Source organism: Ixodes scapularis, unplaced genomic scaffold (genome assembly GCF_016920785.2).
Source record: "Ixodes scapularis isolate PalLabHiFi unplaced genomic scaffold, ASM1692078v2 PGA_scaffold3__209_contigs__length_174095766, whole genome shotgun sequence".
NCBI lineage: Eukaryota > Metazoa > Arthropoda > Arachnida > Ixodida > Ixodidae > Ixodes > Ixodes scapularis.
In genome coordinates this window covers 96,943,085-96,969,223 of record NW_024609868.1, presented here as the reverse complement: position 1 = coordinate 96,969,223, position 26,139 = coordinate 96,943,085, and the positions used below count along the sequence as shown (strand labels likewise).

The window sequence follows — 26,139 nt, the reverse complement described above, 5'->3', positions numbered from 1 at the left end:
ATACAGTATGTAGCAAAGTAAAGGTCGAGCCTTTTAACACCGCGATTCGAAGGAAGACTCTCTCCACCCGAAAAGCCGTCGTAGTTCAATCCGGAGTACATGTTGCGCGCGCACCTGAATCGAAAGGGGACGAACAAGGCAGGTTCTCCGTTCCCCCCCGTCGGGGCTCTCTAACGACACGGGATTTCTAACCCTTCCGCGAGTGCAAATACGGGGTGGGGGCGGTGATCGCGAGAGCGTCGTCCTGGCAACGGCCCGCGGCCTCCCGAAGCGGTTCTCCCGGAGGCACACGTGCCGCCGAATCCACGGATCTCTGTGTGCCCAAGGATTTTGGGAAAGCATTATCCGCTGCTCTCCCGGATTGCGGCTGTCCCCTCCCGCGCTATTTGCCTTCGCAATGCCGGACTGTGGCTCAGACCGCAGTTCATCGCTTGTTTGCTCTGCCGCGTCTTGTTGTTTCTCCTTCAATCTTTCCTGTCTGTCTGTGGGAGTCTGTGTGTGTGTGTGTGCGTGGGTCTGTGCGTGCGTGCGTGCGTGCGTGCGTGCGTGCGTGCGTCTGTGTGTGTGTGTACAGGGAGACGTAATACGTTTGCTCTTTGAAACGAAAAATCCGTCGCCCGACTCTCCCGTGTTTTGTGATACGGGCTGTCTGCTGCTTGAACGCTTGCTGCCAGTTTCATTCTTCTGTGTGAGGGTCGAGTACGCTTCGGGCGAGGATAAGCTTTCGTTTGGTTTTTTACGTTAATTGTGACTGTTACCTCATCTATTGTATATTCTTTGTTTATTTTTATTATCTTTTCTACGTGAGCCCTGGTCGGCTTGCAGTGTTGGTTACGTTTATATTAAGATGCTGTTTCAGTAAAGCGTTTTGGCTTAAATGTTTCCAGTTCCAGAGGTCTTTTTATGGATCTAGCGGGTTTCTTTTAATTTTTAAAATGAAATCTAACAAAACTTGTAACAGTATACACAGAAGACGAACACGAAAGAGGGGACCGGGACAAGCGCCACTTTCAACTTGTTTTTCGTGGCCAAGCGACCGCGTTGGAAGTTACACTTAGTCCTTGTGTACTCCTTCGCGTTGTTCCTCGTTTTGTCAGTACTATAAACCAACTAGCACAGCAAGTCTCGCTAAATCTAACGTACCTGATTCTTAATGTTGAGAAAGTATTCAGCAATCAATAAAAAAAGGTTTTATTTTTTTTTCAAGGAAAAGTAACCATTGCAAATTTCTCGAACGATATACATTTTTAAATGAGTTGTTTTATTTGGACAGAAGCTACATGACTTGAAACCCTTCGCATATACAATGCGGTGGAAGCAGTCAGCTTTGATATTAACTTTAAAGGCTTTCGAGTATCGAACTGCAGGATCGTTGTGCGGATATTCGCAGTCGTTCAAAGGCTGGCATACAACAGAGGTGCTTCCATCCCGGTTTCTAAACATTAAAATTGCATTATTTGTAGCATCGACGCAAGAGTAGGTAGGCTTCACCTTCTCTTGACACAGTGCCGTGTTTCTGGCCTTCAAATCTTTTAACTGCCTTTTATGCTCTGCGTCCTCTCTCTAAAACCTCTTTTTTAATCTTCTTTCCCAGTGCGCACAGTAGTAGCCAGTCGTGACGATTACCCAGAGTACCGTCTCTGTCTTCCTGTCCTTAGTCCTCCTCGTAATGTTTTGACCACGCATCACGCAAAATCACGCGTTTGTAAACGGGTTCGGGTTGTCTGTTTTGACCGTCGTTCTTCCGAAGTGCTTCTTCTGCCGAGCCTCACGTTGTTGGTTTCTTCCTTCTGCGCAGGCGGGCAAGGGCCCGATGGTGGCTCCCCCCGCCCCTCACCCGGGCTCTCCGCTCAACTTCATGGTGTACAACGAGCCTTTCTCGCAACCACCGCCCGCCCACATGGGCATCCCTCCCGTCCACATCGACCCAAAGACAGGTAAGAACGAGCCCCCCCCCCCCCCCCCTTTTTTTTTTTTTTCGCCTTGGTAAAGTCGGTACATGTATTATGAAGTCGACAATCCTCCTTCGTTGCCCCACTCTTCTTGCCCCTTTCCATCCGCATGACTAAACCCTTACAGCGAAGTTACTGCGCGTGCCTATGTCCAAACTTGCGTCCCTAACATATGACGCCCATAAGTGTGTTCGCGAACGCAGAACAACCTTTGCCCCCCCCCCCCCCCCTTTTTTTTTCGTTTTGTTTGCCCTCCAAATAAGTTTTACGTTGAAGCACGATGTTTACGTAACACAGCGCAATGTCTTACACAGCGATATCTAGAAATGTGGTTTCATTATCTGCAGCAATTGACGATATTTTTTCGAAGTCTACGTGTGCGATACTATATGACGATTGCTGGGCATCATTTATGTTATACAGAACCGTTTGTTTTCTTATCACTGGTCTTGCCATTACCGACGCGATTTTATTCATAAAATTAATTGTACGCGAACTGTAGCGAGATTCTCGGAAATGTCAGACAGGAATCACTTTCCTGACTCATGTTTGCACCAAACTAGCACCCACTGAAGGCAAGAAAGAGATAGGTTAGCACCAGCTGACAATAATTTAGGGCTAGTCTCGGAAGGCCGCAAGATGTTTTACAGCCTAGAACAGGGATACAGAGCACGGGTCAAAGCTAGGTCGAACACGACATCTGCATTGTTGCTGTTTTTCACGGAGGCTGGTGTCGAACACTGATATTTACCGCTTTCATCGGTTCCACCGCTGGCAATTTTGCTACGTACATCGATTATCCACGCGAGAAAATAGGGGGGAAAACCTGCGACCGCACAAAAGCATAATATATGTGCCAGCACAAACAATGTGGACGCATCTGGAGTCATTAATTGCGTAAATATTGCCCACAGAGAGGACCGCCAGTGTTATTGTCCGCGATAATTGACCGCTGTGTGTTATGCCGAGAAAAAAAATTTAACCTAGCTCCGTTTTACATTAACGTCAGGTTGCTAGACGCTGCGTGCTAACTTGTGATGTCTGGTAGAGGCTGCTTCTATACTCTTAGTATAGTTGCACAAGAGTTCCAGTTAAATTAACGTTCCATATATTCTTTCTGGAACAAGTGAAATTTTCTGCGGATCAAGGATACATGTGGAACGCCAATTGTTTGCTTCATCTTTTCTTTTTTTTATCCGGAACACGTAGATGGTACGTCGATTGTCATTCCACCTACATGCAGTTCCACTTACCCTATTCCACTTAATTAAGCGCCAATCCGCTGCAGTTAGGACTGCCAGAAAGTACTCTTTTCACATTTATTGTTTAGAATGATCAATTATCTGAAATACTGCTCCGATTATACTCGAAGTATTTGCAATTGTCTGAAACGCTGCTCTCTATCAGCGACGAACGATACGGAAGATGGTTCCTCTTAGTTAAGCGTAACTAGCTTGCAAAAAGGTTCAGGTTAAAGCCGGAACCTAAGCGGAACGATATTAAGAGTGGGGCAAAGAGCTCGGGCCCCCAGGTGCGTAAGACAATCGATCTGCACGACCCACAGGTATACTAACATATAAATGAGCACAAAGCCTACGATATTGACCGCAGCACTTGAGGCCATTCGCATTCATCTGGTAGCAGCAACATCACCGCCTTCGCTACCGGTCTCGTGCCACATTCGCTCTTCTGTTTTCTCATTACGCGATTCCATTACTACGATTATAATTACAACACGCTTTTTATTCCTTTTTCGTCTGACCCCCGTGCACGGCGTAACCCACCGAGGCAAAGGTCTAGGCTGTCCTCTGAGCGTTATTCCGCTCATTCTCTGTCTGCAGATCTGCTATTCAGATTCTGGGACTGCCCCGATTATTAGAACGGAACGAGATTGTGCTTCCTTTTAATTGCCTATCGGCCCAAGTCCGTGTTCGTTCGTTTATCGGTTTCATGCGGTTACGGCCTAGTTTCCACTGGACGAACAATTAACCAGCGAACATTGCTCTCCGACAAAGCAAAATCAGCCCTTCGGCGGCGTCCCAAACCAATCTTTCGCAGTATCGCTTGTTCGCAAAAAATCGTATTGTTTATAAACGTCATTAACTGCTTCTTAAGCATCCCATTTTGATTACATATATCGCCAACTTGTTCATAAACATCGCCAACTGATTGATAAAGTCACCAGTCTGCTCGTAAACATAACCAACTTCTTCATAAAGTCACCAGCTTGTTCAAGACATCAACTTCTCATAATCATCATCAACCTCTTCATAAAATCTCTAATTTGTTCGTAAACATAATCAACTGCTTCACAAAGTCTCCAAATTGTTTATGAAAACCACAAACTTCTTCATAAAGTCTCTAACTTGTTCGTACACATCACTAGCTTGTTCGTAAACATCATCGAGCTGTTTATGAAGTCAGAGTTAGTTTATAAACGTCACTGACTTGTTATTAAAACTTCTCCATAAAATCTCCAACTTGTTCGTAAACTTCAACTTTTCACCAACGTCACCAACTTGTTCGTAAACACAAACTCGCAAACGTTGTCAACTTGTTCATGACCATAATCAACATTTTCATATAGTCTCCAACTTGTTCATAAACATAATCAACATCTTCATATAATCTCTAACTTGTTCATAAACGTCACCAACTCGTTCGTGAACATAATAGCTGTGAAATGTCCCCAACTTGTCTATAACCGCCACCAACTTGTTCATAAAGTCTCCAGCGTTTTCATAAATATCACCAACTTTCCCATAAATATCACCAATTGTTCATAAATGTCACCAACTTGTTCATACACAGTAACTTCATAGTCTCCAGCTTGTTCATAAATAGCACCAACTCCTTCATAAACGTCACCAACTTGTTCATAGACATCAACAGCTTGTTAATGAACTTCACCAACTTCTTCATAAACATAATCAACCTCTTCATTAAGTCTCCAGATCGTTAATAAATTAATCCAACAACTTCATGAAGTCTCGAACTTCAAAGAAAATATAGTAAAGGTGCAGGCTAGCTGGTGAATATTAAACCATGTTGATTTTACCTGAGATTGGGGCAGAAAAGAAACATCAAAACGTAGAAGAGACAGGCAATAGACAGGACGACATCTCAAACTCGTTCGTAAACATCGCCTTGTTCATAAACGTCACCAACTTGTTCATAAACTCATAAACATAATCAACTTCATAATGTATTCAACTTGTTCATAAACATAACCAACTCGTTAATAAACGCCTCAAGCTTGTCCGTAAACATCACTAACTGGCCACGAGACAGCTATATCTGATGGGCGGTGTCGCGCTGGGTAGCACTGGCTATACAAACAAACAAACACAAGCCGAGGACAACAAAGCGTAAACAAAATGTGCGGTCCGTGCGTGGTAGCGATGACTAAATGATAGTAATAAAGTCGAATGGAGAATGGGCCAATTATCTAAGATCGAGACGGAGAACAAAATATGAAAATGCACGCAACCTCGTTTATAAAACAGCTCGCAAAAAAGAAAAGAAACTAGCTTGCGATAGTGTCACCGCAAAATCGAGTCAAAATTCTCACACTAAACACACGCAAAAAAAAAAAAAAAAAAAAAAAAAAAAAACTCGAGAGGCAAAAGTACGATTACAAGCTAACTCACCGCTGCGTGCGTGATAAGCTCGAGTTTGGGATCTTTTAAACACCGCTGACTTCGAATTGCGCGAGCAAAGCGCCTGTGCTAGTCTCGACTCTCCTCGACGCGAAAATTGGGACGGTGAAACTCGCGACACTTTCTGTATTAAAAACCCTTCTTTCTCTCTTTTTTTCGTTCTCGCTTTGATTCACTTAGCCGCCTCCCGTGGGAAGCCAAGAAAGTAGCCGCGATTACGTGAAATAAGTGATAGCGACGGAAGAAAAAGAAAAGAAAGAAAAGTACAGAAAAAAGAAAGTGCCACCTCGGACAGATAGATAAAAGTGGGTAGGGGGGGGGGGGGGGGGGGGAGGTAAGGTAAGAAAGGCTTGTGGATCATGCTTAGTAGGCGCTGGTGCAGCTGGAAATCCAGCAATAACGCAGTTTCGCCTCTCGCTCGCTGCTCGTCGCTCCCGCTGCTGCCTCGGAGTTGGGGAAAGAGGAGAGGCACGAATGCAATTTCCCAAATGTGCGGTGCTCGAGGCGGGTTACAGCGGCGGTGGCGGCGGGTAATTTTCGACGGCAGATGAATGGAGGAGACCTGGCGCACGTGTGGCTTCGAAGGAAACTTTCCCGTGGGCGATTTTTTTTTATCGTTTTTTTTTTATTGTCGTTATTACCTCGTATTACGATCATTATTAGCTCTTCTTTTCTCGTGTTTTTTTTTTTTTTTTTTTTTTATTTTGCGTTGCCCGTAGGGTCGGAAATGACGTTAGGGAACCCCCCTTCCTTCGACGCCGAGAAAACGTCTAACGGTAGAAGAAAACAGACGCCGTGGGTTGGTGGGCCCACTTATCGCCGCGTATAGTAAATAATACATTCCCGGATTTAGTCTCACTGCGAAGATCTTAAAGAGGGTCGCGGTGTGATTCTAGCCGAAGCGTGCTTATAGGCGGCGCTCGATTGCTGCTGGGGCGAATCAGTTTCCGCGCGCGATTGTGTGACTAAAGCTGAAGTTCCTACGGTGTGCAGTCTGAGAATACATAAACCGAATGGAGCGATGGGGGTTCGGAGTTGGGATGAGGGGCGAGACGACGACGCACGGAGCCCGGAATGAGATTTGCTACGTCTTTTGGGCGTACGAGGCGGCCTTTTTATTGTACATTATGGATTATGTGCGCGGTTGGGGCTAACGGACGTTGACGTGGTGGTCTTGTGCCGACGCCGGGGTATCGGAGGCGTCTTGTTTTGGCTGACGGATGAACTCCCTTACCGTAACCCTTCCCACCGAGCAACTGGAGAAAAATGTGTTTTTGTTTGTTCTGGTCGTCTAGGTTTATTTATTTGCCTACATGCCATCGGGCCTTCGGTTATTAAGTTAACATTTTTTTCTCTCTCTTTTATTTGTTAGCTCATCTTCATTTGCCTCAGCACCCGAGAACTTGTTGTATTTTTTTTTCTTTTTTTCCTTCTCCGGTTTTACAAAGTCACAAATTTAGTCTCGATACGAAAACTGTCATTCGCGGTTGTTCCTGTTTTTATTTTTTTTTCTTTAGTGCACCGTTGTTTCCGTGCCAGTACCGACCGCCTAGGCCCCATAACTTTCTATTTTGGTTCTGCCGATGATCACGGTGCTTCCCCCAACGTTTGACGCTTTTGTGATAAATTATTAAACGGGTGGAACGTTTTTTTTTTCTTTCATATTTTCCATTTGGTGTGCTTGTCCGACCGGCAACATTCTACGAAGAGGAAGAAATGTTACTCGATTCGTTTCAGAAGCGGGTTCGTTATTAAATTTCGTCTCCAATTCGTTTTCCTCGATCGGTGGCAACACCAGGAGAAAGTTGAGTCGCCGCTCCGTTTGCGTCAGGCGAAAATGTGGTGCAGATGCGATATCTCCTCGGCGAAGGAACGGATGATGGAAGAAAGTTGACGCATCAACGAGGCTCGTTTCGCTGGTGGAGTAACTCGGGTCTCCGTTAAAAAGAGGAGGTCGACAGAAAATTCGGAACAGACGACGCCCTAAACAAAAATGCGTGTGCAACAACGGTTCCCAAAGTTACGACTACCCTGCGACCTACCGAGAATATAAAATACCGCGTCGCGACGTCCTTCGCCCGAAGCTTTTCGATTTCGCCGAGTGAATAGCGATACACGAATTTGACGCTGAAATTTTATTTACAGGTAAGATTTAGTCTGAGTAAATTAGCTGTCTAGAAACTATCGCAAAGAAAAAGAATGCCTCTTTCCTAGTGACTTGTTAGACAGCAGTTTCTCAAAACGAGGGCAGAGTTTGGACACTGCAACTCTCCGTTCCGTTTCGATGTTGAGTTGCGACACGTACTTTGTTTTCATCAACTCCACCGCTCAGAAAACAAGTTCGTGTTTTTAAGTTGCCGAGCCGCTTCGCGACCCGGTTTTAGAGACACTGTCATTGCGCCTAATTCAGCAGTATATGGCTTCTTGTCTGGGCGCTGATGATTGAGATAGGAGAGCGAGGCTAAATCGTATAGATGAAGGGGCAGCGTGGGTAAACACGTTATTTTTCTTTTCGAATAGTAGGTGAATAGGCTTGCGGCATATTGGAAGCGGCGCGAACGTAGCATTTCATTGAGCAGTGTAGTACGTTCCACCCTCTGCTTGCATGGCATTTAGGGGTTGGTGGCTCGTGCTTTGGAGCTCTCAGCGGAATCGGTGACCGAGTCTGGTAGCTGGCGCTTCGATCCTCGCCCCTGCCCGCCTCGATCTGGATGAGCATAGCACCGGCGTGGGTGTCCGTGTAATCACCACGGCGTGATGCGCCTTAAAGGGGCCCTGCAATGACTTTTTGACTGGGTTTTAATTTGCACTGAACCTGAGCGTACTGAACGTAGTAACCTAATCCAACTTTTCTTTTCTCAAATTTCGCTTTATTTTAAAAGTTATAGGCAAATTAGAATTACAAAAACAAGCAAAAAATAACCTCCTTCATGACGTAGTAGGTCCTGGCTTGAGTGGCCTTGAACGAGAGGAGGAGTAGTGAGCTCATCGAGCGCACACGGCTGCCGCACTCCGTGTCGACGGCTCGAGAGGGCGCCACTAAAGCACGTGTTGGATAGGCTGTATGAAGCGGGCAGCCAGGGCAGCTCGTATTTCATTTGCAGCGCGACTAAGCAGTAATTCGGCATAACATTTCATTGGCCACAAACGACAGCAAACATGGGGTAAAGATCAGTTCAGAACGGGAGCCACTTCGCGCTGACGCACCGCCAAATGGCCAAATCGCCAGCAGGGCCCGCGCCGAAGGCCTTCGGAACGCTCGGAACCGGTCGGATTCTTGAGCCGGTATACGACCACAGCGCCGCCGCGTACATCCGGGACCTTTCTGCGCTCCTCGTTTGTCGTAGCCTCATCCCACTAGCCTTTTCTAGTATGCGCCGTTTTTTTCCGCCGCTTGGTGGCGGGTATGTCGACGGGTCATTTCTCGTTTCCGTACTTTCTAAACTGCATTTGTTTGTTTTCTGATCTAAAATAGTGAACAAAAACTACTTTCATACATAATTGAAACGGTTCGCGACACTTATATTTTGTATCTCGACTAAAAAAAAAGCTCTTAGCGGCTTTGACCAGTGGCAAGCCCAGGACCTAAGACGTCACATTTTGCGCGCTTTCGGTACCGCGGGTCGCCCTCGTCGGTGGAGGAGGTTTCCGCGTCGTCCGATTAAAATATGACGCACTGATATTTAGTTACTCTCTCCGTGCCCGCTGGCTTGCCCCAACCCCAAGAGACGTGGAAACCGCAAAAAAGGTACACGCTTAAATATGATTGCAGGGCCCCTTTAAGGACCCCAGGCTAGCAGTCGTGCCACACTAAATTTCCCACGTACGACGTGCAACGGTGTCGCCATATACCGACTTTACACTGGCTAAGGCCTTCCGCGGCGATGTAACCAGGCGCGTACTTGAGCGCCAATTAAAACTGGTCCCCTGTTTGGAAATTGCGCGGAAAGTTGTCCCCGAGTATAAGGTATTGTTGTTCTTTTTTTTTCTTTTTCTTTCTAGGAGCTGTTTCGGTATTGCTTTTTACCGCTTCGAGGACCTTTTGTAGATCGTACGCTACAGATGTCGGGCAGTGCGAGTGCGGGCTCCATCCGTGCCCGTAGTTACGACACGAGCTCGCAACGCGCGGTGCTCAGTGCTTACGATGTACCGAAAGTCTCAGCTGGCCGGAGCTTTGTCCGCGGTCTACCTTGGTATCATCACTATACATATATATATATATATATCAGGGTGTCGAACCGGAACCGAACCGAACCGAAAACCGGAACCGAACCGGTATTTTTTCCGGAACTGAACCCGAACCCGAACCGTTATATTGTTATCGCGATGAACCCGAACCGGAACTGAACCGGAAAAAAATAACGGTTACCGGCTCATGTCAAAACGGTTCGGCCACGCGCTGTTGACAATGAATGTGCTATCAATGCCATTTGTTTTTTAAGTGCTGTCAACTGACACACACCTCGCTTACATATTTTTCTTCTCCACTCAGTCTTAGGAATATAAATGCTGCATCCATGAATCTTGACAAACGCTGCATCCATGAATCTTGACATAGGAACCAGTATTGCGCTGCATGGTCGCGGCTTGCACGGAAGAAAAAAAATTAAAAAACTGTGCAAAAAAAAAAAAAAAATCGCGTCACGGGATTTTAATTTTTGTACAATCTCGTAAATCCTAAATGCTGCTGTGTGCTCATTTCATAACACGTTTCTAGAACGCGCGAGTTCTTGAAGCTTGCTTCCATCGGAATGAGAAAAGAAAAGGCTGTGGAGTTTGATAATAATGCATCCGGTTTCGTATAGGCACTTAGAAGCTAACATATTTGTGAGACAGCGAACTCTTCTATTTTAATATTTACCCTATTACGTCCTTCTGGCGTTGCGTTCGGTGAAGTGTTTTTCATATTCCGTATCTTGTTTAATGAAAACTTCTTTAAGGGTCTAATTTGAGTTACCGAAGGCTAGTTCAAATAAAGAAAGCTGTATTTTCTCCCCACTGTTCCTTCAATTGCTTACACGCCGAGGTGGCGGGATAGTTAGCGAGTTCTACTTGTAAGTGGGTTTGTAAGGAGGTCGCGGATTTTACAGCTACTGCGTCGGACCCAATTAGATAAAGTCCGAATGCGTAAACGTCGGTGAGGTAACCTTTGAGTGCACATAAAGAAACCATTCCTGGTAGAGATCCCTGAGCCTTACACTACGATGTATCCCGTTTCGTATGTGCTGATTTCAGATGTTTTATTTGTATTTTATTTTGATGTTGTAATTTGTCATTTATAATTTCCGAACGGGTTCGCGAACCGGTTCAGCGCCCCGAACCGGTTCGCGAACCGGTTCGCGGATCGAATTAATCGAACCGGAACTGAACCGGAACAAAATAAATTTACCTGAACCTGAACCGTAACCGAACCTGTATTTTTTTTCGGGTCGACACACTGATATATATATATATATATACTGTCTGCTGCTTCGCAAACCTTCAGATTGTTGGCGGCCGTGGACTGTCCAACAAGCGCGCTTCTATATCTAAATCGTTATGTAGAGTAGACTGATGTCTGATGTAGCGTCGTAAAATACTCCCTTCGAGAAATGTGGGCTAAACTGTGTCCCCTAGCAGAGGGTCTTTGCTTCTTGCGAGTAGGGCTGGGCTGTGGGGCTAGAGCATTCCGTAGATTATCTTTTCCGTTTAGCATTAATTCAACCAAATCCTCGCAAAGAAATGAGCTGTGCGAACGAGCCTGGGTTAAAGATAAGAGGCATTTTAAGGTCGAATGGGAATGTTACCTTACTAACCGCTTCCCTCGTTATCTGCTCTCAATAACCGCGAAAGAAAGAGAGAGAGAGAGGAAAAAAAAACCAGAACAGTATGTTATAGAGGATTTAAACGCACGGAATGGGCTTGTAAAAAAAAAAAAACACCAGCTATATTAAATACAAATAAAGCGGTATGATTTGCCTTCTCTCGCGGCTAAAGACTGCGAATTAAAGATAGGCGAATAATTTCACGAGCGCGATTCGAGCAAAGAACGGTTCGGTGCCCTTTCGTCGGCGCTACTTACTTCTAGGGTCCCGAGGTATTCGCGCGGGAAGGGCGACGGTGCAACGGCGTTGGCGGGGACGCCGGGCTGCGCGCATTAGCCTCGTTGATAGCGCTGGAAGGCCAGAAAGAAAGAAAGGCGGCGGCGGGGGACACTCCGTCTATCTGGCCGGTCGGCTGCTTTGTCTCCGGACTTCCAAACGGCCGTCACCCGCACAAGACAGCGGCCGCCTTGGACCAATACCTCCTAGAGGCTAGAACACAAGAGCTTCTCTCTCCCCCTCTAGGGATGACGTCATTCGCAGGCCTTGTCTTCTAGATGGCATCGCTTCGCGACTTCGACGAGCGCGCCCTGCCCGCTCGAGCGTGTCGGACGTCCGTCCCCGGCGAAATGTCGTCGGAAAAGGGGACGGGGGGACACGCGGTCTGGTTTTGCTTGGGCGCGGAGGCTCGTTGCATCGGGCGGCGAGGTGGTGGCGATAAGCGGCGGTATTAAGGCCCGGTCGCACCGCTAATACATTATACAAGAGACAGACAAGCGTGTTTCCTCTTTCTATGAGGTTCGTGTCACGTGGGTCGCGCAGAAACTGTCTGCAAACATATGTTCGCAGCTTGTATGAAGACGAAGCAAACACGCGTTGACGCGTGTGCGCAGATACTTGATGCGTCATGTCTGCAGCCAGCGCCTTTTATGTATGGCAGTGAAACTGGGGCTTTTCAGAGCTTGAGAATAGGGAGCAGGCCCAACGGTCCCCCGGCGAGCTTGGGGCGTCGCTCTGCACACGTGCTGACCTCTTGCGCCTGCGCAGTGCGATGGATGCCCCGTGGCTCCTCGGATACACCATATTTCGGAGGACCCGAAGCATCGGGGCCCATTTTTCTAGCTCTCTATTATGTTTTTAAAGGGCGTAGTTTCAGTGCAGTTTCAACATCTACCTTTTCGGGTCACACCGTATATTGGAAGCTTATGTCGAGGTCGCTTGCCACGCGGTGGAAAAAGGCGCGAGGTGAGGGCAGTTGCCACCTAGCCGAGTGTGCGGCGAAAATTGTCGCGGCCTGGCGGCCGAAATGTGAAAACGAGGAAAGAGGATTAAACGCGCGCACTGTTGGAGTTGCGATTATATCCGACCGGGGAATTGTCGGGGAATTTGGCGAGTCTGGAGAACTCGGGGATTTCCCACTCCAATCGGGGAACTTGAGCTTTTCTCTCTCCGAGCGACAATATAAACGCACGTAACTAGACTTCTCGAGGGAACTGGGGATATTCCACCCGAATCACCATCTTTTGAAAGGCGTGAAGCGACACTCCCTCCCTGTCATTCTTGTGCTGTTTTGTATATGCCACCTTCGTCGAACGGCTTCACGATGCGAGAGCTCTTCTTTTGAGTATTCAGCAATACGCGTCGAATAGACGGACAGAACTTGAGGTGACCAAGTGCTTGGCCAAAACACGTAATTGCAAGTAATATATATAGGTTGTGCTTATCGAAAAGTACGCGGACAAGGAGGTATAAACGACGTTTCGGCCCATCCTGTCGGCCGTCAGACAGACCGGGGTTTTCACACTAAAAAAACAAAACAAACTGCACTTTAGGCGGGTTTAAAGTGTGCAGCACGGCGCCTCTTTCTGCGCGTGATTGCCTTAGCCGGCGATACCAAAAGCCACAAAGACGACGGGCAATGCATGATGGTGCACTTTCGGCACTTTTGATTGGCTCCGTTGGGTCGGGGCGTCGGCTGCACACAGACTCGATCTTTAACGGAGTATGCGCACCAACTCAACCCTCTAAATAGCCTACCCACGAAGCGTTGACGGCCAACATGACAGGGGTAACACAGATGGTGTTCCACGTTGCAAAGTAAAGTAACCCAAATATTTCAGAAACGCAATATCATAAAAAAAAAAATATATATATATATATATATATATATATTTATATTATGTTATGTTTCTTTGTGTGTGTTTTAGATAGCCGTTTTTGCCAGTGCCGTCTTTAGCTTCGATTTACTCGTACAACTACTTCGGGTTTGTACCTGTAGTGCGATTATAAATGCTCGTTCGCACGCTTCCGTTTGACTGCTTGCGTCGAGCAGTTATCGCTATGGCGCGGACCCTTACGACGAGCCAATGGGAAAAGGCGCTGTGCTGCACAGTGCCACGCTGCGCAGCGCGGTCGACGCAACTGTGCACGAGCCTTAAAATTTAAAACACCAGCCGACGCGCTGGAGTTTCTCGATACAACTAGAAACCAATCGCGGAATCGTTACTACCTGGCTCTATCGGGAAGTATCCGAGTTCGATATGTCTGGAAATAAATTATTTTCGTCCGTTAGCATCTTTTTGCTTTCCTCGTGATTTTTACAGAAGTACGAAAAAGTACTCGTGTCATGTAAAACATGTAATCGTCGATCTGAAAGAAAAACAGATTTATGTTAAAGTGCCATAAGAGCGGAGCCACGTTTCCGGCGGAAATGAGCGGACGACAAGAAGTCATTATTTATGGCGCACGCGGCGCTGGAGGCATAAAAATAGGTGGCGCTGCTGTCGGCATGCACTGCACATGCGCGGACGCTTCATCTCACGCGGATGTTCGTCCTGCGCAGTGCCCACGCCCGGTGTGGACCGGACGGGGACTTGCTTGTAAACAGCAAGTTGGTCCGTAGACCTCACTCTGCCCACGCGCCCGTGCTCGGTGGACCGGGTTCTCTTCCTTTGCTCGGTCAGCCCGAGGGGTGCGGTTGTTCCTCGGGCGAGCGGTAGCGTAGGTCGGGTTGGTCGTGACCGCCGGGCAAATATTGACCCGCGCGTGCAGCACGGGCGGCGTGGGGAACGCGTCGCTGCTCTCCTTGCTTCTGGCTGTCCGCACCTCGCCGCGCCCGCCGCCTGCCCGTCTTCCTCGCAGCACGTCCTCACCGTTTCCTTCCTTCGGCTCCGTCTTCTGCTCGCGCCCTTCTAAAGTTTATTTTCAAATAAAAAAAAAAAAAGAAGAAAAAAAAAAACAGGTAAAATTTTGCAATTTCGGTGGATGTCACGCACTTTTGCCCAACCTGATAGATTGGTAGGGCGGACCTTCGACCTTTTGCCAAAGTTCGACCAGGTTCGTGTGAGAGCTCGTCAAGCTATCCAGCACGACTTCTCGGTTCCCAAAATTACCTGGAATGAGAATAAGCTATTATTATTATTATTATAAAAGTGTGTCTACACCATGTGAAAGAAAACGTGTGAATGATTTAGTTATTAATCGAAACAATGTGGTGACCGCGTCGCTGGCTCCCGGATGACAAAGCTTCCCACGTGCTCATGACGTCACGTAGCGGGTGCATGCTTTAGTTAATAATCTAAACAATGTGGTCACCGCGCAACTGGCTCCCGGATGGCAAAGCTTCCCACGTGCTCATGACGTCACGTAGCGGGTGCATGCTTTAGTTATTAAGCTAAGCAATGTGGTGACCGCGCTGCTGGCTCCCGGATGACAAAGCTTCCCACGTGCTCATGACGTCACGTAGCGGGTGCATGCGTTAGATATTAATCTAAACAATGTGGTGACCGTGCAGCTGGCTCCCGGATGACAAAGTTTCCCACGTGATCATGACGTCACGTAGCGGGTGCATGCTTTAGTTATTAAACTAAACAATGTGGTGACCGTGCAGCTGGCTCCCGGATGACAGTTTCCCACGTGATCATGACGTCACGTAGCGGGTGCATGCTTTAGTTATTAAACTAAATGTCGTGACCGTGCAGCTGGCTCCCGGATGACAGTTTCCCACGTGATCATGACGTCACGTAGCGGGTGCATGCTTTAGTTATTAAACTAAACAATGTGGTGACCGCGCAGCTGGCTCCCGGATGACAAAGCTTCCCACGTGCTCATGACGTCACGTAGCGGGTGCATGCTTTAGTTATTAATCTAAACAATGTGGTCACCACGCAGCTGGCTCCCGGATGACAAAGCTTCCCACGTGCTCATGACGTCGCGTAGCGGGTGCATGCTTTAGTTATTAAACTAAACAATGTGGTGACCGCGCAGCTGGCTCCCGGATGACAAAGCTTCCCACGTGCTCATGACGTCACGTAGCGGGTGCATGCTTTAGTTATTAATCTAATAAGCAATGTGGTCACCGCGCAGCTGGCTCCCGGATGACAAAGCTTCCCACGTGCTCATGACGTCACGTAGCAGGTGCATGCGTTAGTTATTAATCTAAACAATGGTGACCGTGCAGCTGGCTCCCGGGTGAGTTTCCCACGTGTTCACGACTTCCTGTAGCGGGTGTATGCTTTAGTTATTAAGCTAAACAATTTGGTGATCACGCAGCTGGCTCCCGGATGACAAAGTTTCCCACGTGCTCATGACTTCACGTAGCGGGTACATGCTTTAGCTATTAAGCTAAACAATGTATGACCGCACAGCTGGCTCCCGGATGACAAAGCTTCCCACGTGCTCATGACGTCACGTAGCGGGTGCATGCTTTAGTTATTAATCTAATAAGCAATGTGGTCACCGCGCAGCTGGCTCCCGGATGACAAAGCTTCCCACGTGCTCATGACGTCACGTAGCAGGTGCATGCGTTAGTTATTAATCTAAACAATGGTGACCGTGCAGCTGGCTCCCGGGTGAGTTTCCCACGTGTTCACGACTTCCTGTAGCGGGTGTATGCTTTAGTTATTAAGCTAAACAATTTGGTGATCACGCAGCTGGCTCCCGGATGACAAAGTTTCCCACGTGCTCATGACTTCACGTAGCGGGTACATGCTTTAGCTATTAAGCTAAACAATGTATGACCGCACAGCTGGCTCCCGGATGACAAAGCTTCCCACGTGCTCATGACGTCACGTAGCAGGTGCATGTGTTAGTTATTAATCTAAACAATATGGTGACCGTGCAGCTGGCTCCCGGATGGCAGTTTCCCACGTGCTCACGACGTCACGTAGCGGGCGCATGCTTTAGTTATTAAGCTAAACAATGTGGTGACCGCGCAGCTGGCTCCCGGATGACAAAGCTTTCCACGTGCTCACGACGTCACGTAGCGGGTGCATGCTTTAGTTATTAATGTAAACAATGTGGTGACCGCGCAGCTGGCTTCCGGATGACAAAGCTTCCCACGTGCTCATGACGTCACGTAGCGGGTGCATGCGTTAGTTATTAATCTAAACAATGTGGTGACCATGCAGCTGGCTCCCGGATGACAAAGTTTCCCACGTGCTCACGACGTCACGTAGCGGGTGCATGCTTTAGTTATTAAGGTAAACAATGTGGTGACCGCGCTGCTGGCTCCCGGATGACAAAGCTTCACACGTGCTCATGACGTCACGTAGCGGGTGCATGCTTCAGTTAAGCTAAACAATGTGGTGACCGCGCAGCTGCCATCGGATGACAAAGCTTCCCACGTGCTCACGACGTCAGGTAGCGAGTGCATGCTTTAGTTATTAAGCTAAACAATCTGGTGACCGCGCAGCTGGCTTCCGGATGACAAAGCTTCCCACGTGCTAATGACGTCAAGTAGCGGGTGCATGCTTTAGTTATTAATGTAAACAATGTGGTGACCGCGCAGCTGGCTCCCGGATGACAAAGCTTCCCACGTGCTCATGACGTCACGTGGCGGATCGAATCAACGGATTGCGCAGCGGGCGTATGACCTCACGGCTTCGGACAGCAGCCAATAGACGGCGTAACCGCCGACATAACCCTCCTCCCCGCGCGATTACTACTTCATTGTCCGGAAGGGGCTCCTGGCAACCCAACTTGTGGAAACTTCGCATTAAAGCACACTCCTCGCATATTCCTCACACTGTCCACTTTTGAATAAACTCGATTTCGTCTAGATCATTCTGCTTATACATGGCACAAAAGACAGTCTGCAGACTTCAGTGACCGCGATACCCGAGGTTCGAATGCCGCGTGCCAAGTTTCTCCTCGAACTTGTGGCCGTGCGGCATTTTAAGTGCATACCTCGTGTTGACTCGCGTTCGAATCTGTTTGCAGACTGTCTTTTGTGTGATGTATACACAAGCGGCGTGACCCTGGCTTAATCGAGCATAACAAATCGTATGCGGGGAGTAATGCACGCATTACACGTTCTGTGTTTTCCGGGTTGACGGGAATCATCGAGATGAGTAATGTTTTTTATCTTTATTCCGGTCGTGGTTCCGGGCGCGCTGAAAGCAGCTATGCCAGTAAGGCTCTTCGTCCATTAATCGTTGCGATTAATTTGCGTCAAGAAAATCAACATTACAGATACAAACGGCACGTGGTCACGGCTCACGGTCGCGCGCTTAGGTTCTCACTTCGTAGTGTTCACTACGTGATGGCACTGTGCGGGCTCAGCCAGCGTGAATCCGACCCGCCTGAGACGGGAAACTGACCGATACCCCCTTTGTTTCCCCCCTCCGCAGGTATTCCGAGGCCGTCCGTGTACCCACTCACGTCGCCGGGCCAGTACACGCACACCATGTTCACGCACGAGTTCGCGCAGCAGCTGCAGTGGTGAGTACGACCGACGCACCCGAACCTTCTGCGGCCGTGCGTAAAGACCTCGCTATGGTTTCACCTTGTCAGCACCGCCTGCGCATCCGCCGGGGAGGGCCGACACCGAGCGAGGCAGCATAACCGATTCTGGCGAACCATAGGGGGCGCGCTGGTCAGGCAAAATGGCGGACGAAAGGAGGTCGTTTTCGCCGTCCAGCACACGGACCACCATGTGTTTCTTGCACGTTAGCGTAGATTGGATGCTACATATAAAAGCAAAGCGATTTTTCGACGGTTAAAACCTTCTAGTGAATGCGTAGAAATGACACGGCGGAAGCATAAAAAGAATTACTAGAAACGATGTTTGTTTCTATGCCGCCTCCGAGAACCAAGCATCGATAGCAGACGACAGAGTTGAAGCGACCTCCTCCCTTAAGCCTCTCGGCGTTGCCGCTACGCGGCGTCGATTTCGCTGTAGTCGCCAATAGCCGACCCCTTCATTCGAGTTTACCACACGCCGGTCGTATTAAAGCCCCTTCATGTTTCAAAAGTAGCGCAAGGTGCATCGATGGACGAGGCACGTGCAACGTACAGCCTTTGGGAAGATCATGGCGGCTCAGGGCAGCACTAGACTAGATTTTAGACGCCATGCAACAATGAATGGCGCCACTTTTGCCAGAATAGAGGGGCTTTAGGTCGTATTAAAGTTCCTGTATAGGCTCCTTACGGGAGCCAGAGTTGCGCGTCCGTTTTCCACGTGCCGGCGCGCCGCCATTCGCCGAGATCCGATCACGTGAGGAGCCGGATCAGGTGCCGTGCAGGAAAGTAGATGTGGTACGCGCCCCGCCGTACGTTCCCCTGCTTCTGAGCGCGCCGCGCGCCTCGAACGCGCGGCACCGCTATTCGCCGAAGTCAGTCACGTGAGGAGCGAGATCAACATGCCGTGCAGGAAAGACGGCGCTACGGAGATGAACTCTAGGTTGTATTAGGGTGCCTACATGTCTGTCTGTCTCAGGGTGGAGACATCCATTGTTGTCCTGAATATGCCAGCGCGCGAGGCTCTCGCGCACTCGGTGCGTGACTTGGGCGGTAAAATGGCGTCTATGCATTAGCCAAAGCTACGCGCTCGAGCTGAGTGACACCGGATTGCACGCACTTCAAGATGCACAAAAAAACGATTGGGGGGAAAAATGGCTGAGATGTCACCACTCAAGCAAAAGCGCGCGTTTGTATGTAGGCACTCTAGGTTGTATAGTAAATGGCTGCCATCTTTCGGTGGCCGAGTGTGTTAGCGCAGGGCAGCTCGAGGCACGTGGGGTAAAAGCTCGCGCTGCAGAACCCAGGCCAGGCTAGGACAGGCTTCGTGATTTCAGTCCTCACGCCTGCCCGTTTCGATCAGGATGATCATCGTACAAGCGTGCGGTCGTGTATCTCTACTGCGAGGTGCACGTGAAAGACGCGCGGGGCTACAAGTTGGACACTCGGCAAGACAGTCTGCGAGATCTCGGACCGCCGCGATTGGCCAGCGGGTCCCAGCGTTCCGCTCGACCATGGCGCTGGCCAATCGCAGCGGTCTGAGATCTTGCCGATTTTCTCGACGAGTGTTCAACTTGGAGCCTTTGCAGTGGCTAAATTTCTCGTCAACGGGTGAGTCAGCAGACGCCCATGTGGGTTGACTTTCCGCTCCCGAAACATAAACAAAATTACTTGAGTTCCACTGCGGTGCTCCGCTCGACGATTCCGACTGGTTTATTGACTGTCAGAGACGCGTTCCAGGCACGCGTTTCCAGAGGGTGAGGCGCCTCTCAGCCGCGAAGACGTGACTTAGAAACGGGGAGCTGCGCGGCGAAAACTTCCGCGACCTGGCGGCGGAAATGGGAAATAGAGGAGGACAACGAGCGTTGGCGGGAATCGTCGTTGGGCCGTTGGTGATTTGTGTGGCGGACGACTAGAGAGTTTTAGTAGATCGTTCGGTACCTCCGATAACGGTACCCGCTACCACATACATCGCGTCGTTATCGGTGGTATCGGAACTATCTCTCCCTATTATCATCGCGGTGCGTGGAGGCGTTTGTGTTCCGATGTGCCAACGCGGACAGAGATCTCCTATTGCGGCTGTCTCGCTCATTCACGTTAGCATTGGACAGAAAGGTCTGCCGCGCTTGAAGTCAACAGACTCCGCAAGAGCTGGGCTTCGAAGCTCCTGATCCAGTGGGGCTGAAGGCATGCCCGGATGCTAAACCATAATTGTACGTTATTCTGCCGCGTTGACGTGCAGCAGGTGGTGGGAAATCTTTCCCGCGTATCTGGTAGAACTTAAAACTAGCGGGAAAATGTCTGTCAAGTCAGGAGGAAAAGCGGTGAAGACATTGCTCCGAATATAGCTGCTGTTCTTTGCGGTGCTTACTTATCGCGACGTGACAGAGCGCGTGCACGGCAGCATCGAATCTATCTCGCCACGCATTTTTGTCTGCGGTTCGTTCTAGAATCACGCCAGAACTCTTCACATTGCATCTTCTTGTTTCTTTTTCCCGAACATTTTGCATTTTAGCTGGTGTTTCCGTATTCGCTCGCGAAGCCGTTCTTGGCAGAAGGAAAACAAGTTTGAAACGAACCGGAGATAGTAGAGAGTTTTAGAGAACCGTTTTAGCCCATCCGATGCGGTACGATTGGGCCTCCGACACGAACTACGCATGTGCAAGTCTTCATGCGCAGTGCGTACCGGAGGGTATACCGTATCGGATGGGCAAAAACGGTTCCCTTAAACACTCTAGTGTCTGGTTGTGCTCTTGCCTGGTTGCCCTTACCGTTACTGTAAGTTCTCGGTGTACAACGAATACGTCATGAACCAAGAAAACGGAGATTCGGGTCTTCCCGAGCGAATAAATCCAATCGACGTAGTAGCTATAGCGTAACTCTGTTTCGCCGTATACGATGGAACCGCATGGCACCCTACGACCGATCGAAGCCGATCCAGTGCCGTGTCACGTGGCCTTCGGGGATGGGTCGCGCAGTACGTGGGTGCGGCCCATCGACATTTGAAACGGAGTAGGGACCTTTTCGGCGCTAAATCACCCAGTCTAAGAAAGAGTAGTCGCTTTTGCTGTATTAACGTGACAAAGGCAGTGGTAGCTCAGATTGTGATGCGTTAGCGTGGAGCAACTGCGTACACACATGGTGATTGGACGGCGCGGATGGTATGTAGCTGGGTGCCATCTTTTGCGGTGGTAATGCAAATGCGACTTTGTGAGAGCCTGTTGGAGTGTGAGACGCAGTAGACGCAGCGCGCGGGAAACGGAACAATTAAGACGTGGCAGCGCCGGTCGCATCCCACGGGAAAAGAGAACGAAACTCTCGGAACGTACCTCAACGCGCTCTACCGTTGCGGCAAAAAGAGCACGTCGAGCGTCTGCTTTTCTGTCGCCCTCTACCGCGCTCTTTCTCCGTGGATGCCCGTTGCGTGTTCGTTTCACGGAGCAAAGCGCCACTATGTGTATGAGCACGTGATCTTTTTCCCGCTCGAAGAAAACGTTCGGCTGGCATTGGTGCACCCTTAGAAAAAATGTCCTAGTACTTACTAACTTCAGGTCAGTAACAGTTTATCGCATATGTTACTATAGTCGGTGATAGGTCAAGGACGAAGTGGAGGCTCCACCCACCCTTTTCCACTTCAGCGGAGTGAACGGTGGAGAGGAGGTCGCCTCCTCTCCAGCCTTCGCTCTGACAAAGGGGAGAGAGGTGGGAGGAGCCTCCACTTTGTTCTTGACCTGTCACCGACTATAAGCTCTTAGTAACTACAGTTAGGAAGGGGCGTGTTCGCAACTGTTGCTAATCGAGGAAGTCGGTAACTGGAGCTAGCTTCATTTTAAGACTTAGTAGAAAACGCTACGGTACATTGATCTAGAAACGGGTACTAACTGCCTCGAAAAATCTAGTTGCCCCTTAGCTCGAAACGCTAGATGGCGCTAGCTATTGCCCAATTAAAATGCCACGAAAATATTTGCATTGCTCGCGCGCTTAGCGTTTGCATCTCTTACAATTTATATTACACATACATTACACGCTTCATCGATCGGCTAAACGGATCACATACATGGATCACATGCACAAACGAAGCACACGAAAACACAAACATGAACGCGCGTTACACTAATCACTGGCTCCGTCGATTTGTCTTCCGCCTTTTTGAAAGCACACCTTTCATTAATAATCACCTCAGGAATAAATAATTTTACATTTTTCTTTTTTCAGTAATGTCATTCCACAATATTGTTTTTGAATGGTCCAAGGGTCCATCTCTCAATAGAAAGAAACCGTTCACCCTGTAATTACTTGCAACAGTCGATACTACCTGGTCCCCTGCATGCGCGTCATAGCCCATGCATGTTTCCGGTTCTCCGCATTGCCCCGTATTTCTCTGTAGCATCTTAGAAGCGGGAAGTACTCGTGCACAGCTTCGATCGGCGTTCATAGTGCTCGAGCGCCCATAGTTTTGACCGACGTTGGCGTTGGCTGCGCAGCCACAGAAAGTAGTCATGATTACTCTCCCGACTTCCTTGGCTAGTAGCAATTGCATGTACTTCCCGTGGCGTATTTGAGGTGAAACAGCCAGGGAACAAATAATACTTTTCATATAGAGGTAGTAACTGCTGCAGATACTATCTGTTTACTACGTTTTTTCTATAAGAGTGTGGTGTCCAATCAGTGAGCAGACGAGCACTGCATGCGTCAGCGTTCGACTGGCAATCGGCTGACCGACTTCCGTCCCTGGTTGGGTGCCGCAAAGGGTTAGGTGCGAGCCATAAAACACATTCTGCGTTATATGACTCGCACCTAACCATTTCCGAAAGAAATTCTATCACATTTAAAACTTCGAGTAGAGTAAGAAAGATGGCTGCCCGCAGAAGTCGAAGATTACCGAGTAGCAGACGCGTTACACCCCAAACAATAACTGAATACCATTACTCGTTACTCGCTCAAAAAGTAACTAAATACGTGTTACCGATTCTCAAAAGGAACGCGTTACTTTACCTGAAATGTAAGAAGTTACTTTTCTCGTTACTTTGACAACCAAACAAGCAGGTGCTTTTGTTTCGTGGTTTATCGTTTTGTTTTCAGTAGTCGTTGCAGTTAAGCAGTAGCTGCCTCTCGAAGTTTTCATCAGTTATGTTTCGCCGCTTCATCGAAAGTAAAACCTCCGGCGACGCTGAAGGTTGTAGTTCTACTGACGCGCTCGAGTGAACGCCAGTGTTGTGCTTCGGGAAGAGCATGGTGAATCTGATTCCACTCTCTCTTTTGTTCTCTCTGCTTCGAAAGTTCCAAGTTGGCAAGGGGTTCTGTGCCTTCCCGCGATGGAAACCTCCGGGTTTGCATTCGGTCTCTACGCGATTCCAGAAGGTTCAAGCTACAAACATTATTGTGTTCGCTGGGTGAAGGACATTCCCAGCTCCAGAGTTCGACTGACGTGTTCAGCGATAAACGTTGCTCTGTCATACTCTTTATTTGTTTTTCGGGTTTCCCATCTGTCTTTATCACCATAAATGCAAACTGAGGTTAGAATTAAAAATAAACGTTTTAAGCTGTGTTGTACGCGTTACTCCACAAATGTATCGCAATACATGTATTCGTTACTTGGCCTTAAGAGTAACTAAATACGTTACTCGTTACCGAAAAGAATAACTAGGTAGAAGTCACTCGTTACTAGCAAGGCGTTACATACGGGTCTGCTGAGTAAGTTTAGGCTGTTGGGGGCACGCATCCAGTAACGTCGCCATTTCGGCCCTGCCTCGGTCCATCAGCGAGCCGCTTCAAGTTCCAGACGGGAATGGATGGAACGGAGGGTACCTTTCCTGGCCGAAATCGGCGCTATCTGCAGTGAAACTTCTGAGCTCGCGAGACCGTGCCACGGAAGCGCGCGGATTGGTCGCCACGCAACGACGCGCCGCTTTCGAACCGAATGTTGCGGCGCGGCTAGGGAGCACGCATGCACTCCGCCGCGCGCACCTCAAGAAAGAGGCCCCCAAAGTGGTGAAAGGGCAACATCCAACCCAAACAAAGAGGGCCCCCTAGCTTCCCCCTCTAGTATGCTTGGCCTTCCTGCCGTAAAGGTCGTTCATTCGTACCTTTGATCGCTGTTTCCTCTTCTTGCTTGTTTTCTTTCTGTTTTTGCGTTAGTAATACTTCCTCCTCTCGCGTCCCATGCATTTTCCCTTATTCTTTCGGAACACATGGCAGTTATCTCTCTGTTTTATTTCGGTGCCTCTCCGGCTCGTTCTCCGCCGATGTTTCTGGTTTAATTCGATGTCTTTTTTTATTGTCTTTTTTTTTTTTTTTTTCTGTTCATTTTGTGTTCTCTCTTAGGGTTGGATTCTCCGACTTTTTTTTTCCGTCCGAGTCGGCTCCTCACGTATTTTTGCCCGTAATTTGGCGAATGCTCTCTTCCTCCGGAGGTCCTTCTCGAGCTTCTCTCTCGCTCTCCGGGGAAACTTAATTAGAGGGGGGGCTTCCCGGGGTCGAGGATTGAATTGCAAATGGAGAGGAATCTCGGAGAGGCATGAATTAAGGATTAATCTCCGAGGTGCGCGTCGGCGTTGCTCCGTCGGCGAACTCCCATCGCGGGTGCTCGCCCGCACTGCTTCCTTACGCCCCCTCCTCCTCTTCTCCGGCGCTTCGTTTCTCTTCATTATCGGTCTGCCTCGCTTCGTGTCGGCGCGTATCGTTCGTCCCCGACCCCTTATCGGAGCGAGTCGCGTGCGGCGGCGGAGTTCCGGTAATCAAATCGGCCCTCTGCGTTACCTCTCTCTTTCTACTCCTCTTTCGCATTCGCTCGTTGCATTGCATTCGATGCTCCGCTTCGCTCCGAGTCTGACCGCAGCCACGACACGACGGAGCCAAGTCGGGAACTGCCAAAAGTGCTTCTTCACGGCGCTTTATGGGCGTTTGCTACTATCACTGACGAAACTGCTATCACGCGCAGCAAATGTATTCTGGCACCGCCCCCCCCCCCCCTTTTTTTTTTCTTGCATGTGATTGGTTCGGCCGGTGATTGCGAACTGGGGCGTTCGCTACTTGTCGAAGTTGTCGTTACATCGCGTTTTCAAGCGTCTCTTGCTGAAGCAGGTTGTTTCTAAAGTTGGAAAGCGCAGATCAGAATGCGCCAGGAGCTCCTTGGCGCCCTCGTTGCGGTCAGCAATCGACCCATTTCGAAAGTCGCGTGCCGATTATTAAAAGGTCGGTACCACTGTACAATGGCGGAACAACTGACATCGTGGAACGTGCAAGGCATTCCATTCCGTACAACGTCGGAGTGCGGCCAACGCTAGGAGCCGGCAAGCCAGCCAAACTAAAGTCCCTTGGTACTTATTTTACTATGCCAAAGCACGTTCCGCTGGAACAAAATGGCGGCATTCAGTTCTAATCTCTGCTTTGCGCCGCCCACTCGCTTCCTAAAACCTGCACCGTCACGCAGTCTGGCGCTTCAAAGAATATCGCTACTTGTAGAAAGCTCTTATCTAGGGACTTAACTCAAACAGCGTCGAAAGCGCAATGTCTTTGCGCTCATCACATTTTTCTGTAGGTGTGTCTTTTGCCGTCTACTCCAACCAAACGCGTAACGTGTACCGTGACGTTACGGTTTTAGTTCTCCATCGTGCAGGGATTTCAAATCTTCGTATACAAGTAGCGACATTATTTGAAGCGCCGACTTCGTGACGGGGAAGGTTTTAGGAAGCGAACGGCGACGCACGGCAAAGGGCTGAACTGAACGATGTCATTTTGTTCTAACGGAATATGCTTTTTCATTTGTATTGGTTGTCGTTACTCGTAAAAAGAAGTATCGCGGGACCGGACTTCACTGCCAACCGACGGCAAGTCTTTCGAAAGGGGTCTATGAGGATGTGAAAATGGCGAATAGTCTGCTGCCGAGGAGTGCATACTGTTTACCCGCAGGAATTGCGAGAGACTGCGCGCCCAAACAACGTATACGAAGAAGCCCAGCAACTGGGCGCTGCCCTCGTGCGCCTTCGG

General features: G+C 48.9%; 1 protein-coding gene across 2 annotated transcripts in view; it reads left to right on the top strand.

Annotated features, from left to right (window-relative positions):
* LOC8024587 (transcription factor 7-like 2) overlaps positions 1-26,139 on the top strand; it is a 261,937-nt gene that overhangs the window by 205,801 nt on the left and 29,997 nt on the right. For both annotated transcript variants that reach the window (XM_042292561.1, XM_042292562.1), the window contains 2 exons: positions 1,799-1,937; positions 18,042-18,132. In XM_042292561.1, coding sequence (XP_042148495.1) covers positions 1,799-1,937; positions 18,042-18,132 — 230 coding nt within the window. The remainder of the gene's footprint in view (positions 1-1,798; positions 1,938-18,041; positions 18,133-26,139) is intronic.